At 42.4% G+C, this 18,594-nt stretch overlaps 1 protein-coding gene across 3 annotated transcripts in view; it reads right to left on the minus strand.

The window, feature by feature from the left end:
* Positions 1–18,589, minus strand: part of PTPN1 (protein tyrosine phosphatase non-receptor type 1) — a 62,727-nt gene extending 44,138 nt beyond the window's left edge. For 2 of the 3 annotated variants that reach the window (XM_064496987.1, XM_010978662.3), the window contains exon 1: positions 18,379–18,589. In XM_064496987.1, the coding sequence (XP_064353057.1) occupies positions 18,379–18,441 (63 nt within the window). In that variant the 5' untranslated portion in view covers positions 18,442–18,589. The remainder of the gene's footprint in view (positions 1–18,378) is intronic. The other variant, XM_064496988.1, reaches the window with a different exon arrangement.
* Between the last annotated feature and the right edge of the window lie 5 nt (positions 18,590–18,594).

Genomic DNA, 18,594 nt, shown 5'->3' on the forward strand with positions numbered 1-18,594 from the left:
TCAAAAAGACTATATATTTATTTCAAAAACAGGGGATTCTGATAGAATATCATTTATCATCTGATAGGATAAAGCTCTGGTCAAAGCCTCCCAAAAACGGTAACCAAGGGGTAAAAGGTCAATGCCTGGGGCCCCCAGAAGAAAACAAAAGGGGGTAAGGAAGCGACAGCCAGGCCTAAGCAGAGGATGGGAGCTGTCACTGCTCCCCAGTCCCAGAAATGCCAGCCTAATCTATTGCTCTTGGCTCTAACCTACATCCTGCAACCTTGAATCCTGCCTTTCCTCCAAAATCCATGGGAGTCCATAGTGATCTGGAGATGAGAAAACACACTTCCAGCACCAAGGCTGCATAAGAAGGGTATGTGTTAATATACACCCACACCCACCCCACCCCGTACACTACCCTGGATGGAACCCAGAATGATTTCTACTCATAGAATCACTATTATGTGTAAAATTAAATATTATATGTGTAATCATTATCATAAATAAGCATTCTATGGGGAAATCACACATTGTAAGAACACTTTAGGTGTGCTGCAGATTAAATAGAAACCATGGGTAAGCCTGGAACTTAACCAACACGTAGCACTGATTCTATAGAAAATATGTTCAGAGTCCCAGACAACTAACTTTCAACCTTTTGAAGCAGACACACTTATGTATCAGGGACTGTCTGTACTTTCATGGTTGGCTACCATTTGACTCTATGCCAGCCGGAAAAGTCCATCTGAGCAGTGTTCCTGTGAACTGACCCAAACAAGAGTTAAGGGGACACTCTGGAAAAACTGAGCCTCACAGCCAGGTACTCCATGATCATGCAAGACTGGCCACAGCCTTCCATCCAAAGCCTGTCGACTTAAAAAAAAAAGACTAAACAAGATTAAAACAAAAACAAAAACAAACAAACAAACAAAAACCAAACCCAAAACATATGAACACAAAATGTGGCCACAGACTGAACTTGAACTACTTTATAGTCTGTTCTAGTTGATTTTGTGGCTATTTATTAACATCTCTCCCAACTTTTAAGCATAGGCTTGCTTCTATCATCCATCCTCTTCACCTGGCATTGATAGATTGTAGATGTGTTAAATACAGATAGAAAGCAACTACACACAGATGAGAGAGCAGAAGAAGCAGTTTATTGCTAGTTTGCAGCCAGTCCAACGTCACGAGGAACGTAGTGAGAACCCGCAGAGCTTGGTTACCACGTCTACAGCCAACACCACTTGCCCCACATCCTTATAGGGAAGCAGCCCAAGATCCAACATGTCGGTAATTGCTAGTGGTGGCTGTGGCGGCCATGGGGGGAGAGGGTGGTGAGGAGCGGAAGCAAGGAAGGGGAAAACGAGACAGAGAGGATGACTGTGGATGGGGACTCAGTAACATAAGACTACAACACAGGGACCGAATAGGTAGGTCTGAACCCAACACACTAAAATACAAACGCTTACCACTTCCCACACCAGCTTCAACATGTTTTATAAGACTCCTGCCAACACTCCATCTTTAACACTATTTCTACTTTGTTCTCAACTCTTACCTATGAGCTTCAAACTTATGAAAAGGCATTTTTATGCTTAAAAAAAACTCAGCCAACAACACTGAGGATTCAGAAGCCCTGCTCTGAGATGAACAGAACGCAGGCAGGCGACTGAGCACTGCAGTCCAACAGGAAACCTCTATTCTGTTTAAACCCAGTTACCCTGATGAAAGACATTCCTGGGGCTCCACGTCTGGAGGAAAGGACACTGGACCAGGAAGAAAAGAATTCCCTTTGGGTCACAGGTCTGCTCGTGACCACATGCCAGACCTCAGTTCATTTGAGAAACAACCCTTGCCCCAAGTCATTCACCACAATGACTTGTGCTTAAAATAGGTAACAGAAATGTGCTCTGCAAATTGTGAAACTAAGTACCTTTATCTAAATTTGATTACATTCACATAAAAATTTCAGTTTAAAAGACAAACCTTAAAAAACAATCAAATACAACAAGAAGCCAAACCAACCTGAAATATCCCTTCTTCATCACCAGACCAGACATGTCCTTCTGCTCCAAGCTATATATAAAGCCAAGCCTGCCTAGGCAGGAACAAGGCTTCTACATTTATTTTTATTCCTCTCCTCTCTCTTCTCCATTCAAACAATAACACTCATTTCGTAAGAGCCAGAAGATGAGGGAAAAATTGAGATTTACAAATAATAAAATAACCTTTATGGCTTAACCAAGGAGAATACATTAAGAAAAGAGTTAAAAACAAAAACAATGATTTCATTTCACATGCAAATGCTTCACCTGCCCAGAATTTTTTCTTTTCTTTTCTTTTTTCTTTTTTTTTTTTTTTTTTTGCTGGGAACCTTCTGGCAAGATCAAAATCTCAGGAAATTCCAAACAAATGAAAACTCCAAAGGCAAATTACTTAGGAAAAAGGATCTAACTTTAGAGACCCAAGCACGCTCCTCCCATTTTTGTCCAGTTCTTTACTTTTATAGAGGAGCATGGAACCAACCACAAAATCATATGCTAACGAGAGCTCTGCTTCCTGCAAGCTGACAACACTGGCTAGAATAAATGCCTCTATTTCCTGTCAGCCTTGGTCAGTCCCAGCTACCAAACCTAAGGTTTGAACGAGGGAGATTCTCATATGACTGACATCTCTCAAACTTGGCCAGCACGCTGGAACCCAAGAGCTAATCCACTACAGGGAAACTGCCCCTCCAGAGTGGCATGCACTGTGCACAGCAGAGGCAGGACCAGCTGAGGAAGACAAGGACGTGGTACAGACCAGACCCAGTTCCACCAAGTGTACGTGTCTATCTATCTGGGATGAGGCTCATCGAAATGAAGTCCAGCTACGTGCAAGGCACTGTGAGGGAGATGCCAAGAATTACACACAGTTCTCACTAGAAGGGGCTTCTAATTTCAACAGGGGAGGGGTTTATTCCATATACAGAAAATTATAGGGTAACAGGGAAAACAAAGCGTGTGCTAAATCAGTGGTGCGTCAGTAACACATGGTTTGCACAAAATGATGCCTCCCTATGAACCAGCTTCTAATTCACAAACCTAAACAGCTCAGCTCATCTATTTATTCAGAAACTACTTACCAGATACTTTTATATGCCAGGCGCTATACTGGGTACTAAAAGGTAGAAATGACACAAACAAAAGCAGTCCCGCCCCTTTTAAGACTCAACAGGTTACTTGGCAATAGGTGAGTAAACAGGCAATTACAGAACCACAGTCCAGTATAACCGCACAAGGCACTATGGAAGCCGAAACATAGGGGCCATGCGAAGACCTGTAAAAGGCACCTAACTTGGACCTGGGGAAAGGGGAAATCTGAGAAAGCATCTTACAAGGGGACTCCTAAGATGGGGCTGGAAGGAAGAACAAGAATTAGTGAGGGAGAATGTTCCAGGCAGAGGAAATATACAAGCAAAGGCTCTGTGAGAGACAGAGAGCCTCACCATTCCAGGACCGAAGAGTGTTTGGAAAGCTGTCCCAGAGTGCAAGACTGTATACAAGCACGCCCTGAACTCAACAGTATTTCCTAGGTGAAAAACTGAGGCAGCCCAGGAAGAACAGAGTCAGATGAAAGGCGTAGCGTGCAGAGCCTTGGGAAGCTTCCCTGGCAGAGGAGCAGCGAAGAAGCCCAGAATGAGTGAGAGCTGGGACTAGCTAGAGAAGGAGATATAAAAGGAAAGAAAAAGAAAAAGAGAGTTATGGAAACTGGGGTTAGAGAATATTCAAGCGGCAAACAGAAGTCAACCATGTTAAATGGTGAAATGATAAGGATGCAGAGAATCCACTGTCTTAGCAACAAGGAAGCTAACGGTGACCTTGTCAGAATTATTTCAGTGGCTTGCTGGGGTGGAGCCTAACTTCCCTGGGTCAAGGAGTGACTGGGAGAGGAACAATGGACAAAGTGACCTATTTATTCAAACATTTCAACTGGAGAAGGAAACTTCAGAGCAGTGGCTAGAGGGGGAGTCACAGGAAGCCTGAAAGTGCTGAAGTGGTTCAAGGAAGATGGTAACACAGAGGGAGGGGTAAGGACGCATACCTAAAAGAATCACTAAACTCTTAGAGCAAGATGCCTCCAGCAGGTAGGATGGGAAGGTATCAAGATCTTGCACAGGTCCAAGGGTTGCCTTAGGAACAAAGGCTCCTTTTTCCTTGTGAGAGAAATTAGGATGACAGGCAAGCTTCAGATCTGACCACCAAGAGCCGAGGGAGACAGACAGGAGGTTAAAGATCAGATTTCTAGTGGCTCAATCTGCAAAACTGGGAGATTTTCTCCAGCAGCACCGAGGAGCCTGGCCCAGGGAGAGAAAGGCAGGCGCTGGCCTGGGCCAGGGCCAGAGCTGGATGGGTATGCTGATGGCAAGACGGGCAAAAGGGCCAGGTGCGAACGTGGGAAAGGCAGCATTGCAAGGGACCGGCCAGCTGCCTACAGAGCAAAGCGAGGACTCGGGTTGGAGAGGAGCAGCTGGAAATCCCGCTGAATGAGTCAACGCAGAGGAGGGGAAATAACTGAGTGAGGGAGCGCTGAGGCACTGGACGCTGTGATCAGAGAGTGGAAGGTCTCAGTCTAATGAGACGTCAAAGACAGAAAAGGTCCCAATGGCCAGGGCCTGCCAACAGGAGGGAGACAGCGGAAGGAGAGGGACACGAAATTTCCCAGAGGCGAGGTGAGGATGTCAGGTGGATGGCCCAAATGAACACCGACGTGGCCCAGGGGTGACCGCAGCTGTGGAACAGAAAACGTGTTGTAAGCCAGGTAAAGGAAGGGGAAAGGGAGGGAGGTGGAGGGGCCCACTTAAAATACAACTAGCATAATATAGGCAAGTAATTAAACAATTCCCCAATATGGCAATTTATTGACTAGGAATGCTTGCTGGAATCCTCTCTACGATACACATGCTGCCCCCTCCCCACACACATAGCTACATCTCCCTTCCAACCACAGTGTTCTCACTTTCTTCAGCAAATTTGAAGACATAATCAGCATAATCAATGATCAGGAGTCTTATCCAGAGTTTGGACTTCTTTTTATAACGCTTTTTTATTCATTTTCATCTTAAAAACAGTTGCTCCCCCACTGCAATATTCTGGCCATTTAACAGCTATGTTTAGTGATTCTGTTGAGAGGCCTGTGAACTACTGTTTTTCTACTCTGCACATCTACTGCTATGGATGCTCTATGGTGTCCACTCAGTGACATGTAAATGACTCCAAAATAAAACCAGAAGAAGGAAAAATAAAAACCAAAACCACACTTCAACATCCTCCCTCACCATTAAATGAAAAATATCTAAACTTCTTTTACTCTACTTTTCATCCATTGACAAAAAAACTCTCCCCTTTCCAAATCTGTAATGAATAGTAACAATTATTCTTTAACAAATCGAATCTAGGACTACTTCATCTTCAGAGCTAGAATTAGAAAAAGAAATAAAGGGACGATGTTTCACAATGTTAATGGTTTGCAGATACCTAATTCCGGCTGCTTCTTCCATAGCAAGTAAAGAGTTTAGTAAGCATATGAATGGAAAATAGGCAGCAATCAGTAAATCATTCAGAATTACTCAAGAAGATAAATTTTTGTGTTTAAGTAATCATAAAGTCTCAGAATTTGTAATCATATCCAAAATGTTAAAATGCCTGAAAATTAAAGCCTACCTCTTAGCCATTTAAAAGCAGGATAATTATCAGTAAACTTAAGTTATTTTACAAGGTACTTGACTTGAAAGAATCACTCAAACAAAGCCACCTGTGTATTGAGAACGGCTTATGAACAGACCACATAATGGGATAAGCCAGCCAACATTATTAAAAATATCCTTCAGAATTCACAATGAATAAATGAGACCTTTATTCTCATAGTGTCATCTGCAAATCAGGGGGCTAGCCACATATTTTCAATTTATTCTTACTGAGTCAGGCTTATACTTACAGATTCTTAAAAAAAAACTATAGTTTACATATTAAAATATAATTCTGCCTTTTGTACAGACTGAAGAGTATCTGCATACATAGTTAAATAAGAAAAATGTAACTCTTTATATAAAAGCTACCACTTCATTGCAATGAACACTGTACTACCTGCCTACTGAGCACAATGCACTGTGGTCGGTGCTCTAGGACTGTAACATTGACGATGACACAAACATCATCTTCCCAGAGAAGACGCCGACACAGATGACCTCACTACACAGTGGCATGAGGTCAATGGCATGATGTAGCCTTCACTATGTCACCCTATTAGAAGGGTTTTGAGGCCATTATCACAGTCAAGGTAAGAAGTAAGGGCAGAGGAAATAGAAAAGAAGGGAGAGAAGAAACACATACGTGTGTGTGTGTGTGTGTGTGTGTGTGTGTGTATGGAGAGAGAGACACACACAATCCATATGAATTGGGGGGAAGGGATGGGAAGAGGAGGCTTAAGACCAAAGAAGAAAGTTAAATATGCTCCCATGCTTTCAAGCTTAGGTAATGTAACACTTAACATGAACAGGGCAAGGAGGAGTGAACCTGGAGAACATACTGGGCTCCCTCCTGCCTGCCCTTGGAATCTCCACTTAGGTATTAGTTTTATAGACTGTCTTTACCTGACAGCTCCTTTGCTTTTCCTTCTCCCAATTGCCTCTTCCTGAGTGTCTCTAAGCACCCAACCCTACATGAGAGCTCATCACTCTGAACAGGGATGTCTCTTATTCAGCCCCTTTGCTGGCTGGACTACTGAACTTCTTAAGGGTAAGGACTAACGGCATCTTTCTTCCTCACCACCTGGCATAGAGCCTGGCACCGAGTAGCTGCTCATGGACCTGAATGAGTGAACAAATGGACTCTGCCTGAAAGGAGCACACAACTTAGAATAGAGGAGGAAATAAAGGGTAGGTGAAGGGCTTCATGGAGAAACGGATCTTCAGTTATTGATTTTAATTTCACATATACAAAAAAATATTAAATGGCTAATGCCATCATGTCACATGAGTTAGGAGTGCTAAAACACTGAGTTGGTTTTGTCCTCCTGAGATTTAGCTTTGGAGGGGAAAAGGTACAAAACTTAGAACAAAGATCTTGATTGTTTTATACTGGTAAAGGATCTTCTTTATCTATTGCTTGTTCTAATTTATCACAGACAACATACCTCTATGGAGTAAGAGATGGTCAACAGGCATCAAAGAAATAGCATCTCTTTCAATATATGAACCTGTAGCTAAACAGGGAGAGAGACCTTTCACACACTTTCTATGTAACCCATATATATTTTTTAAATCATGGCTATCATTTATTTTATCCCTTGAGAAAGAGGATAAGGTAGAGAAACAATCTAATCACTAATACAGATACATAATAAATGGTATCATTCCTAACCAGGTCACAAATCGAGTCATTAAAAACACTACTTCCTAGATTTCTCTGTGTAAGCATATTTGAGCCAGACATTCTCCTTATCAAGTCCTATAGGAACCACCCAATTTAATTTCCAAGCTGGTCATGAAAAATAGTTCGTGGAAATAATTGAACATGGGACAAAAATACAGTCACACTCAGTTGCTTGAGGTGGAAAAAAATGGTGGCAGCTCCCAACTTCCTCAAAATAGAAGGGGCTAAGGATGAAGAGGGAAGGGGGAGGGCAGGAAGGAAAGAAGCATCTGGCTAAGGGTTTTATCCCGAATTTTACCGTCAAGGGCACTCCCTCAGGCATGTCACACCAGCCAAACTCTGACTTCCCCTGCTTTGATTTTATCTAATGATAGTACACCAACTACTTACAAGGCTAAACACCTTTTTAAAATCATCTTAATTCTAATGCTAATAACAAACTCCAGTAAAAAACCCAGTCTGGAGTAGAAGCTAAAAGCTCAAGTGCATCCAAGGGTTGGGTCATTCACTATGAGTGAGGACAGCGGGTCCTGCTATGAGCTGTTGTCAGACTGAAGGACCCACACACACGACGGTCCAGCAGGAGCGGCACCCTCAGCTCACTGCAGAGGCGCGCTCAGACGGCGTGATCTTCAGGTTGTTCACAAATTTGTATTTGTTCACATACAAATCTGGATTTGTATGTGATTTCTCCTGATTCATATATAATGACAAAAGTTTAAACTCCTCTTTTTTAAAAGCACTGTGTGGACCAAGCAAAATATAACTGGGTGGCCCATTTGTGACATCTAGGTAAGAGGTCAGAAATATGGGTAATGTCACAATCTACAAACTCTCTCTTCTCAAGTCCTAATCAATCGGGAGGCACAGCACAATTCCATCTCTCTTTGCATACTCCCCGCATCACCGAGTACGGCCACAGTGTCGCTGTAAAGCTGGATACAGGACATGGGAGACCTCAGGCGGAGAAGAATGTCGAGGCTCTGGCACTTAATTGTCCTCCTAAAATATTTCCTGCTATTAAAGACCAACTTGTGGTGTGTAATAAATGGTACTGCATGTAAAGCACTTTGTACAGTGCCTGAGGCACATAACAGAATTCAGTAACTGTTAACTGTTACTGGGTTTTATTATGAATGAGGGTAGAATGTGGATCAGACTGCGTGTTTCTCCCTTGAATGGGAGATTTCAGTCCAATTACAAAACCCAATAATCCTCTTTAGAAATGAGAAAAATTTCAAAGGACACTGCATTCATCAATGTGGCATTCAGTAAATTTTACAAAAGAATTGGTTTTTGCCCTCACAGGGTGTTTTATTATTTGTAAGGACATAATGGATTTTTAAAGTTTTGATTTGAGTAAACATGAAAGTTTAAAGTTCTGTCTCATGGAACATAGAGGGCTATGAAATCTAGATGAGGAGGACATGAAGCCCCAATTTTTCCAGAAAAGCTGCCCCACTCTTCTGGCTCCTGATGTGACCACACTGTAGAACGTCAGATTCCGGTCCTGCTGTAAGGCTATCTGGTCTCATCAGCACATTTTACAGATCCTTCTTATCAACTCCCTCAAGGTCCCACAACAGTTGAAGACAGACTCAGAACCCAAACCCCGTCCTCTCCTTCCATCACCTCATAAGTCTCTGGGGGGATGTATGTTCAAGGTGGTTGGGGAAGGGTGGGTGGCAGGGCAGCCTGGGACTAAAGCTTTGAAACAAAACTGTTCTGTGGGAAATGAACCAGTACTGGAAACAGACAAAGACCTAGGCTTTAGAGGCAAAACACTCCATCAACCAAAGGGACAGGGTGGGGAAGGTTTCCTATACACAGTCAATCAAAGCCTTGCTTCAGTACATCTCAGGGTCAGTCATACTCCTTTAAAAATCCTCTAATATCAACCATGCCCTTTTAGCCGCTGGCTTGGCACAAGAGTTTTAAGTAAGCCTCTATGAAAGAATCTAATTTACTTGCTGGAAAAGCAGAGCCATCACTAAGCAAAGGAATCAGTGATTTTAAAAGAATGTTACTAGGCTTCAAACTGTCCAACTATTGAGAAAATACTTTTTTGAAATGTAGCCAAGTGTACAATATAGACTGGGGCCTACATTCAAAATGTATCTTTCTAGAAAGCATGTTTTAATGTCAAAGGATATAAAGCAAGCTGTGAACAGGAGACTAAAATTAGCTCAAACCACAAATAACCTAACATACTTATCACTTCCTTATGATCAACCTACAAAAATCAAACACTGAAGGCATTTATAAAACTTAAGGTGTGATGCCAACTTAATCCTTTAACTTCAGCTATATCCTTTCTTTCTTCTAAAATGGACCTGGCATAAACATTACCAAAGAATGACATTTTATTAACTTGAAGGCAAGTACAAGGGAAACCATCAGAGCTAAGTTTTGCCCTGTAAATAAAATAGCATGTGCCGCGCAGTTCTTAAGTGGTTAGAATCGTAACCACCTCCTCAAACTGAAGATAGGAAATTTCAGATGATGGACCACACCCATCTCCAGCTGCAGAGGGCTAAGGACGTACCAGACTCCCACTTCAAACCAAAGCTTGCCTGCATCTCCTCAAGCCAGTTATTTCCTACTTTCAGAAGCAACATCTTCTAGTGAACAAAGTCTGTTGGGAAACACAAAATTTGTTGTCATCAAACAGTGGAACAAGTTGCAAAAGGAAGCTTAGTTGGCAAATATGCGTTGATGAGAAAAGAGTCCTAGTTTGCTAAACTTCAACTAGTTTTACAGTGATTCTCTCTGCATAATGACTACATTTTAGTAAGTTTTCTGGGAAAAGCTCAAGCTTACAAAGGATGGAAACAAGTGGTTAAGTAAAGGTGAGTATAGAACCTACCAACGGCTACTGTGCACTCCTTAATACTATTACTCACTCTCAAAAGAAAAACAAGGAAAAGTGGCAACCTGGGTACTATGGTGAGAAGAGATGGAATAAAATACTGCGAGTGATACGAATATTCCTAGGAAATATTAAGAAAAAGTGTACGTGGCATACAAAGGAATAGTTAAGTATCCTTAGAAATGGTACCATGATAGGTACATAAAGGACCCATTAAAACACAGCACATCATGGGGATGTGGATTCGCAAGGAATGTTCGTGAGAGATGTGGACCAGCTGATCCTCAAGCATGACCAAATCACCCGGTGTACTGCGGATTGCTCCAGAAATGTGGCTTTGTGCCTGTCAACCTGATTGGCTTAACACAACTTCCTGATCTTGCACACTCTGCCGCACCCCTTCCCCCCACCTCCCAGGATGATCCGAAAGACCCCGGCAACGGGGAGGTGGTATCCAGGTAGCAGAGTACAATAACAGCAATGCTCTTAACTCTAAGATGCTGTTAAAAATACAGTTCAAATCATGGTAAAAAACAAAGCAAAACAATGACAAGAACAACAACAAAAAACACAAAACAGAATATCCTCCCTCCAAAAGACCACTGAATATCTTCTTAGAGGCCTCTTCTCTCTGTGCAAAAGTGAGCCACACAAATATTTATGACCCAATGAGGCACACTTCCCCTTTATTCTTTTAGAAGCAAACCAAGCTCTGACTATTTGAATAGTGAAGCAATACAAAAATCTAAGAGATAAATATAACAGCGACAAAAGTTTAATCATCAAGGGAATTTAAAGCTAACTCACCATATTATGCTAAATGCAGCTTGCCTATTTGTTCTCTTGAGTGAAGTTACACTCAGAAGTGATTTCATGCACAGACATCTTTAAGTAACCCCCTGTTTTTAAGAGAACTCCAACAATTTGGAGTAATTACTTGATGTTCACTTTCCTGTAAGTAATTCACAACAGTGTATATTCTCTGAGTAATCAGTACTCATGAGAATAAAAAACTAGCTAAGCTGCTCCTTGGAACTTAGCATGACAATTTTAAATTGAGTCTTCAAAAGGAAGAGATGCACCAATTACGGAGCCATTAGGTAAGGAAAAAAAGTCAAGGGGGAAAATGTTTCATAAGAGAGTAGTGAAGATAAGGGAGCGTTTTCCTTCTCTAATCGCTAACTAATAAATTTTAAACCACGGCTTTGGAAACCTAGTTTTGCTGCGCTCATCTTATCTTTGCAAGTGGTGTCGCCTGCCCACAAAAGCCACAAACACAGCCGAGGATTTTCCTTCTTTGTCTGTAAGAGAAAACATGCCTCACTCAGTCTTCGGGAAGAAAGCTCTGCAAGAAAAAGAGAAAGGAGCCCAGGACACAAGTTCACTTGGGCCCAAAGGTCTACTTCAACAGCAGTTCACCCTCAAGAAGGTTTTGGAATTTCCTGGCACAGTACTAGACCAAGAGGAGTGGGGGATATCTGTATCTTCCAGAGAAAATACAGACCTTAAGTGTCCCTTTGCTAAAAAGGCATGTTGATTGTGAGTCCATGTTATAGAACTTCTCGAAGTACCAACTCAATCTGATTACCATGGAGTATCTGTAAACCTCTACTGTCTTTGTAGAATCATAAGCATTCAGAACTGCAAACCGAATTAGGTCATAAGTTAAAACAAACAAACAAACTGAAAATCATTTATCAGTAGTTATTTCTGTCTGCAGTGTGACTTGCACTGCACCCCTAACATCTAGGAGGGGCTTGACTTTCCTTTGCCTATTTATTTAGGGGGAAAAAAAATCTTCCATGGGAAATGGTCTCATTTCTAGTCTTCAGACATTCAACATTTATAAACTGTTGGTAAGATACTTGTGATTAAGCCGAGCTGCCTTGAAAAAAGAGAGGTCAGGAGCCAGGAAACGATGCAGCCGCGTCTACACAGTGAAGCATTATTTCTAAAATGCTGGCACCCTAGGGACTTTCTTCTCAAACATGGCAGCTGTGTAAACTGTTGTCCTCTCCAGAAGAAGTTTAGACCAAATGTAGGTTTCTTTCTAAAATTACAACATAAAGGGCAGCTACTCTTCATGTACCTAACTGGGGTTGAATCTTTCGTAAATTCTCAAGAATCAGTTCCTCTATCTTTACAGGAAAAACCACCCAATGCTACTTAGAGAAAAAGTGCAAGCATAACTCATGTCAGTGCCACTCACTTTCCCACCGTGTCAAACCAACCCTACTTATTAAAAATGTTCAATACTTCTTGGGAAAAAAAGACTTAATTCTTTTGAATCTTCAAACTCACAAAACTCCTATACACTTTTGAGCCTAACTGGACCCACCGACACCCAAACACCTTACAAAACTGAGTAACCACTGCAGTGTTTACAAGGATTACCTCAGGAACATTAAATTCTCTCTGTGAGTACATTACAGACTTTTATTACTTGATGTGAATTTACCCATCAGTTAGTCAAGGCCCATTTTTACAAAGGAAGGGACTGAAGCTTCAAGAAAGGAAGGGACCCATTCAGTGTAGTTAATGTTAGAGCTGAGACTAGAGAAAAAGCAAAAGATTAAACTATTCTTTTGGCCAGAAGGGTGGTCTGATCAAAGGCCAAAAATGTTTTCCTTTACCACTTGTACATTAAAAAAAAAAAAAATCACAGATTTTATAAGGGTTGTTACTTTACAGAGAACCCTATTTTTATCCCAATCAAAAAACATTTCACAAACCTACTATAACTACATGCAAAGCCCTTTAAGAAGGCATGTGAGAACAAGTCAAGAGTGATGAGGACAGAGTAATTCAATAGTTCTTAGAGAGACAGATGTATCACCTTCAAGTTTCCTATTAAGTTTGCCTCAGGCCAAGTACAAATTTGCTGTTAAATTTAAAAGTTCCTGTGAAACAAACTGGTGGTATTAACTCCTACTGGGTAAGAACCCAAGCTTTTCTTCCAGCCACCACAGCATGCAACTCCAAATCGCCTCATCAAGCCACAGCTCAAATCATGCTGTTTTCCTGAGAGTGGCCTCTGCTGTTAGTACTAATGTGGGCTAATCCCACTGTGTGTATCATTCCTCCTCCCCCAAACGGGAAGTGGGAACCATGACTTGTTCGTCTTTACAATGTAATGGCCTGGGGCAAAGTGCTGACAATCCATTCAACTCTAACACCTCTTAGGCACTTTGTGCCCAGTGCAGAGGACACCAAAATGAATGAGAAAGATTCAACAGCTGACCTCCATAGCTTGGACTCTAAAGGAGCTGGACCCAGACAGAAAGGAGCAGCTCCCGGGAGAGCAGGACTTTAAAGGAGACGGGTAGAAAGGGGTGTGGACGCACACGGGTGAGAGCACCAAAATCAAGCTCGATGGGGCACACATCTGAGCTGGGAGGCACGAGCCAGAGTGAGCGGGAAAGGCAGCCGAGACAAAGTGCTGAGCCACGTACAGAGGAGTGAAAGATAAGGATGAGTTGGATAACGATGCACCTTCTGGTGTGGCGAGAAGAAAAGGTACAGCGAGGGGATGGCTGGAACCTGGCTGCCACACTAAGGATCTTGGACCTTACAGATAAACGGAAGCACAGAAGTAGTTAAACAGAGCAGGGACAGGCTGAGGTCTGTTTTCAACACAATTACTCCAGTGATAATGTGAAGAATATACACGGTGGGGCGGGGGGAGATGCTGAGAGACTGCTGAGGATTCATGCATTTCTGCAGTGTGAAACTAGAAATGACAGCAGTATTACAGGCAGAATTTGCAAACCTAGACTACTGGGATGGTAGAAAGGCCGCCATGGTGACCAATCAATGAGATGTGGCAGAGGGAGTCGAGGACCATTCCGTAGTCCCCAGCACTCCTGGCTACTCAAAACACGCACACCAAGTGACTGGTACCCAACTACTCTGTCCTGGAAACAATGACCCAGAGAGACTTCCCATTTTCCTGAACACAGGCAGTATAAAGAAACATGCTCAGCCCATTTGTAGTCAGTGTTAATTGGTTATCATGAAGGGATTAACACAAACACTGCAGGAGGGATGCCAGCTTGTACAAAATATATATGTGCTCAGGCAGGCTTATGAAAAAGTACTTGCAATTAAGAGCACAGCATAGGACAAAACTGCCAAAAGGATTCTGCAATCTGAAAGATCAGAAAACAGTTCAAAAAAAGAACGTGAAAAAGAAAAACAAAAGACACAGTTATTTCAGCAGTTTATAGTCTGAAAAACCTCTAGAGGAAATTCTAAAATTTATTTATATTATGAAATTCAGTACACATTAAATTACATTACTCAATACCAGGCATTTTTTATAGGTTTAGGGGAGCTGTTCATGCTTAAAAGCAAAATGCAGCAGAGTGGCCATGGAGCCCAATGGTAGGTAACTGGCGACTGAAAATCATTTGCATTACCATTAGCCCCCAGCTGACTTCTCAGAACCATCCGACATGGTTTACTATGTACTTCCAAAAGTACCAGAGTATTCCTATAAATATGCCAGTGATGTCAAACAAATAATGACAGCAAAATAATTCTTCCCTCCACTATTTCTACTTGTGCCCCCAGTTAATCTGAGTCCAGACAATTACAAACATCTTTGCGCCATTTCCAAAGTGGTGATCAGACACCTATATTTAGTTCACCCAAACCAGGGCCACACAAGAACATTTAGATCTAATGGGTCACTCAAGATGACTAGAACTTCCCAGTCTCCCCATGTCATTTCCGTTTGTCTTTTTTTCTTAAGTGAAATGAGTCATAGTGTATAGATCTTTCTCCTCTGCACAAAACACAGTTTTCCTCTGAAGAGAATCATATTTAAATAAAAATTACTGGGAAATTTAAATATTCATCTCGAACTATACCAACATAAGCTGTATAGCAGTAAGGAGTTTTACTGAGCTTCTGTTACAACGCGGTTTTAATCTAGTCAGGCATTAGATCGTATTTCACGATGAAAGCCGCTATAAAAACAAATGTCAATTGGAAGAGTGGCCCCTTTTACAAAGCCTGCCTCTAACATAGAATAAATCTTGCCTTCAAGTCACAAGCTATTGTTGCACTCTCCTTTATCTGAAACAATCAAATCATTCATACTGAAAACTAGTGAACACTGTCAGAGAATCAAAGACTTAGAGATGCGAGAAAGAGCAAAATACCTGACTCAAACCTTAACTACAAATGGAGGGTAGCTTATCCTATTTTTCATTCATTCAAGCCCTCCCTTCTCTCATTCTTGCTCCAAAACCCAATCCCTTTTCCCTGTCTGTGTTCTCTCTTCTCTTCTGGACACTCCAGGCTTGCTATATATTAATTACTTCCACTTTTCAAACCAGACCTACAATCATTTAAATGATAGAAGACAATTTTTAAAGCCATTTAAACTTGCTATCAAAGTTGACTTTTCATAGACCTCGATGCTTATTAGTATCTATGCTATTTATTAGCGTTAACAATTAAAAACAGATATGCTCATTTTATCAAACTGAGCCAGCAGATATCCTTGCTTGAAACATTTGTTTTCTAAACCATCACATTCCTCAGTGCTCAAAAATCTACTTCATCCTTTGTTCTTTTCCCAATTGTTTCCAAGTTTTTACATCTTTTGTTCTAGTTAGAAGTTAGCATAGTGAGAAATAACTGCAATGCCGTTTTTACAAAATGTTAAGCAAAAATGACATTATTTTTGTGTCATTTGTGACACATTATTTTTGTGAAATCACAACAGACTAAGCAAGCTCAAAATGACTTTGTATAAAGCCGCCCTCATTGTGACATGCTGTAAAATACTGATTTTTTTAACTTCCATTTTCTACCAATCAGAAACACATTTCTTTGAATTCTTGAAAAATAATGGTTTTGGTAAATTGACGCACACTTTGGAAAATTTGCCACTTTAGACTCAAGTGAACACTACATTTTTAAAAATGCCACAGCTGGCCGATAAAGAGCCACTTTCAACGTCAAGAAAGAAAAGAGCTTCTGACTTCAATTTTGTGAAAGAAAAATATCTGTACTATAGAGGTGAGAAAGCCCATAGTGGATAATTCTCTAAAATAAAAGAAACCACCTCCAAGAATGTGGCAATCGGTTCAGAGTCTAGAGAAATCTCAACGTACAGCAATCTCTACTAACTCCTGGGGTCCCAAGGAGGTAGACACACATTAGAACAATGAGGGAAATGAACAGACGACCATGCTCCAAGCTAGTGGCATGCTTAACACAGTTCTAACAATGCTTGGGTGACAGGTCTCCCACTCTGTCCTAAAACCGAAAGGAATCAAATTCAACCAAGAACTTTTTATAATATGAATTTGTTGTTGTCAACTGAGTCAGTTTTGGTATAAAAGATTTTCCCCAGTGCCTCCTGGAGGCCACCCCCACTTGTGATGGGGTACATCATAACCAACTCCAACACTTCAGATCAAGAATTTTTTCATTTAAAACCATTTTAGACTCTACTGTATAAAATTCAATGTAGAAAATGTGCACGTTCTCAAAGTCACTAGTGGAATTCATTCAATTAACTCAGAGAGACTAGATGTGGAATACAGATTTTATATATTGATCAGTCATACTTATACAGATTACAGTGGTTATAAATATTAGTCTATCAGAAACTAATATACATCACAGGGCAAGTAAAAAGAACCCTGTCAAGTAAGCTTGATGCAAATCCACATGAAACCAAGCCTGCCAAAAAAAAAGGCTTTTGTTAGTAAAGCATACCAAAGAACTGCTTAAAGCTTTTTTCCTTTTTAAGTGGAGCTCAAAATAGATTTTTAATACTACCAGCTGATGGACCTCACAATTTGCCTTTTGAGCTCATAAACTGAAAACAGAATAATCTGCCTTCTCCCTTTACACAAGTAACATCATCTCTCCATTCTGTACATCACGTATTTAAAATACCCAGTGCGGTTTTGGTTACTCTCCACAACCCCCGCAATGACATTTAATCGGGAGCACATATTTTCTTCCGAGGATTTAACTGCTTGTGAAAGTAAACCTCTCCGCGTTTTCAATCTGATGATGCAGAGATCTGTCAGAAACCCTATCTTCCTAACTTTTAATTTAAGAACCACTATAACCCACAAGGAGACGAGGACTGCAAAGACACTATCATCTCAAACATGACCAAAGAATAAGATGCTCGTCGGCAAAAGATGCTGTTTTTGAGAGGGTAAAAACGTTAACCTTCTCCCTTGCCTGCCTGACACAGGGTAATATTCCGGCCTCAGTAAAGTAGGTACTACGGGACTTCTGGCTGGAAGGCTCTTTGGCCTGATACTCTCAGGGCTTAGCTAACAGAGCAAACGTTTCTTCCTCTAACAGATCTTCTCTGACTCCCTTCTCTGAGGAAGCCCACCTTCCCTGAAGCCGCTCTCTACCCTACTGTTTTGTTTTCTTCATAGCACTTATCACCATCTGAAATTATCTCTTCATGTGTTTGACTGCCCTATTCGACTCTACGCTCCATGGAGGATAGGATCTTGTCTGTCTTGTTCAGCGAACACTACCTCCTGCGCCTAGGCAGTGCCTAGCACGGAAGAGGCACGCCGATTCAGATCCATTAAATGAATGAACAGGAAGGGGGAAGGGACTGTCATCCTTGGGACTCGACGCACACCGAGACTAGGGGAAAGGAAACGTGAGGGAGGGAGGGGAGAGTAACCCTTTCCCCTAGGGAGACAAAGGAAGAGAGTCTGAGGTGGTCCAGTCTAGAAAAGGAAGTCGTGGGGAGGGAGGTGTTCTAGCAACCCCAGGGGGACAAAGAGTGGACAGGCAGGGGGGCGGGGTCGGGGCGCGAGGGTTCGCGCTGAGAGCAGAGGCGGGCGGCTTCCAAGCTTGAGAGGTCATCCGGGCTGGAGGATGTGAGGTAGGTGGGGGATCAAAGGAGACTATGAGACCGGGGAGAGGGGCAGGCCCACCCCGGGGACAAAGAGAGAGGGAGCCGGCCTCTGCCGCCGTCGGGTCGAATCCTCAAGCAGCAGGGCCGAGATGGAGGGCGGGACCCGGAGGGAGAACGGGGTCTGGGGGTCTGAGCGGAAGGTTCACCAGGCCGAAGCGAACGGCCTGCCGCGCTCCCGGGCGGTCCCGCACCTGGTAAATGGCCGCCCAGCTCCCGGCCTTGTCGATCTGCTCGAACTCCTTTTCCATCTCCATGACGGGCCAGGGCGGCTGCTGCGCCTCCTCCTCGGCCCACTGCGCCTTCTGCCGCTCTAGGCCGCGTCGCGCTCTCCGCCCCGAGTCCCGCTGCAAGCCTCGACTTCTGCCGCTACCGCCGCCCTAGCTGCCGCTGCTTCTTCATGTCAACCC

This window comes from Camelus dromedarius, chromosome 18, assembly GCF_036321535.1.
Source record: "Camelus dromedarius isolate mCamDro1 chromosome 18, mCamDro1.pat, whole genome shotgun sequence".
In the NCBI taxonomy this organism is placed as follows: Eukaryota; Metazoa; Chordata; class Mammalia; order Artiodactyla; family Camelidae; genus Camelus; species Camelus dromedarius.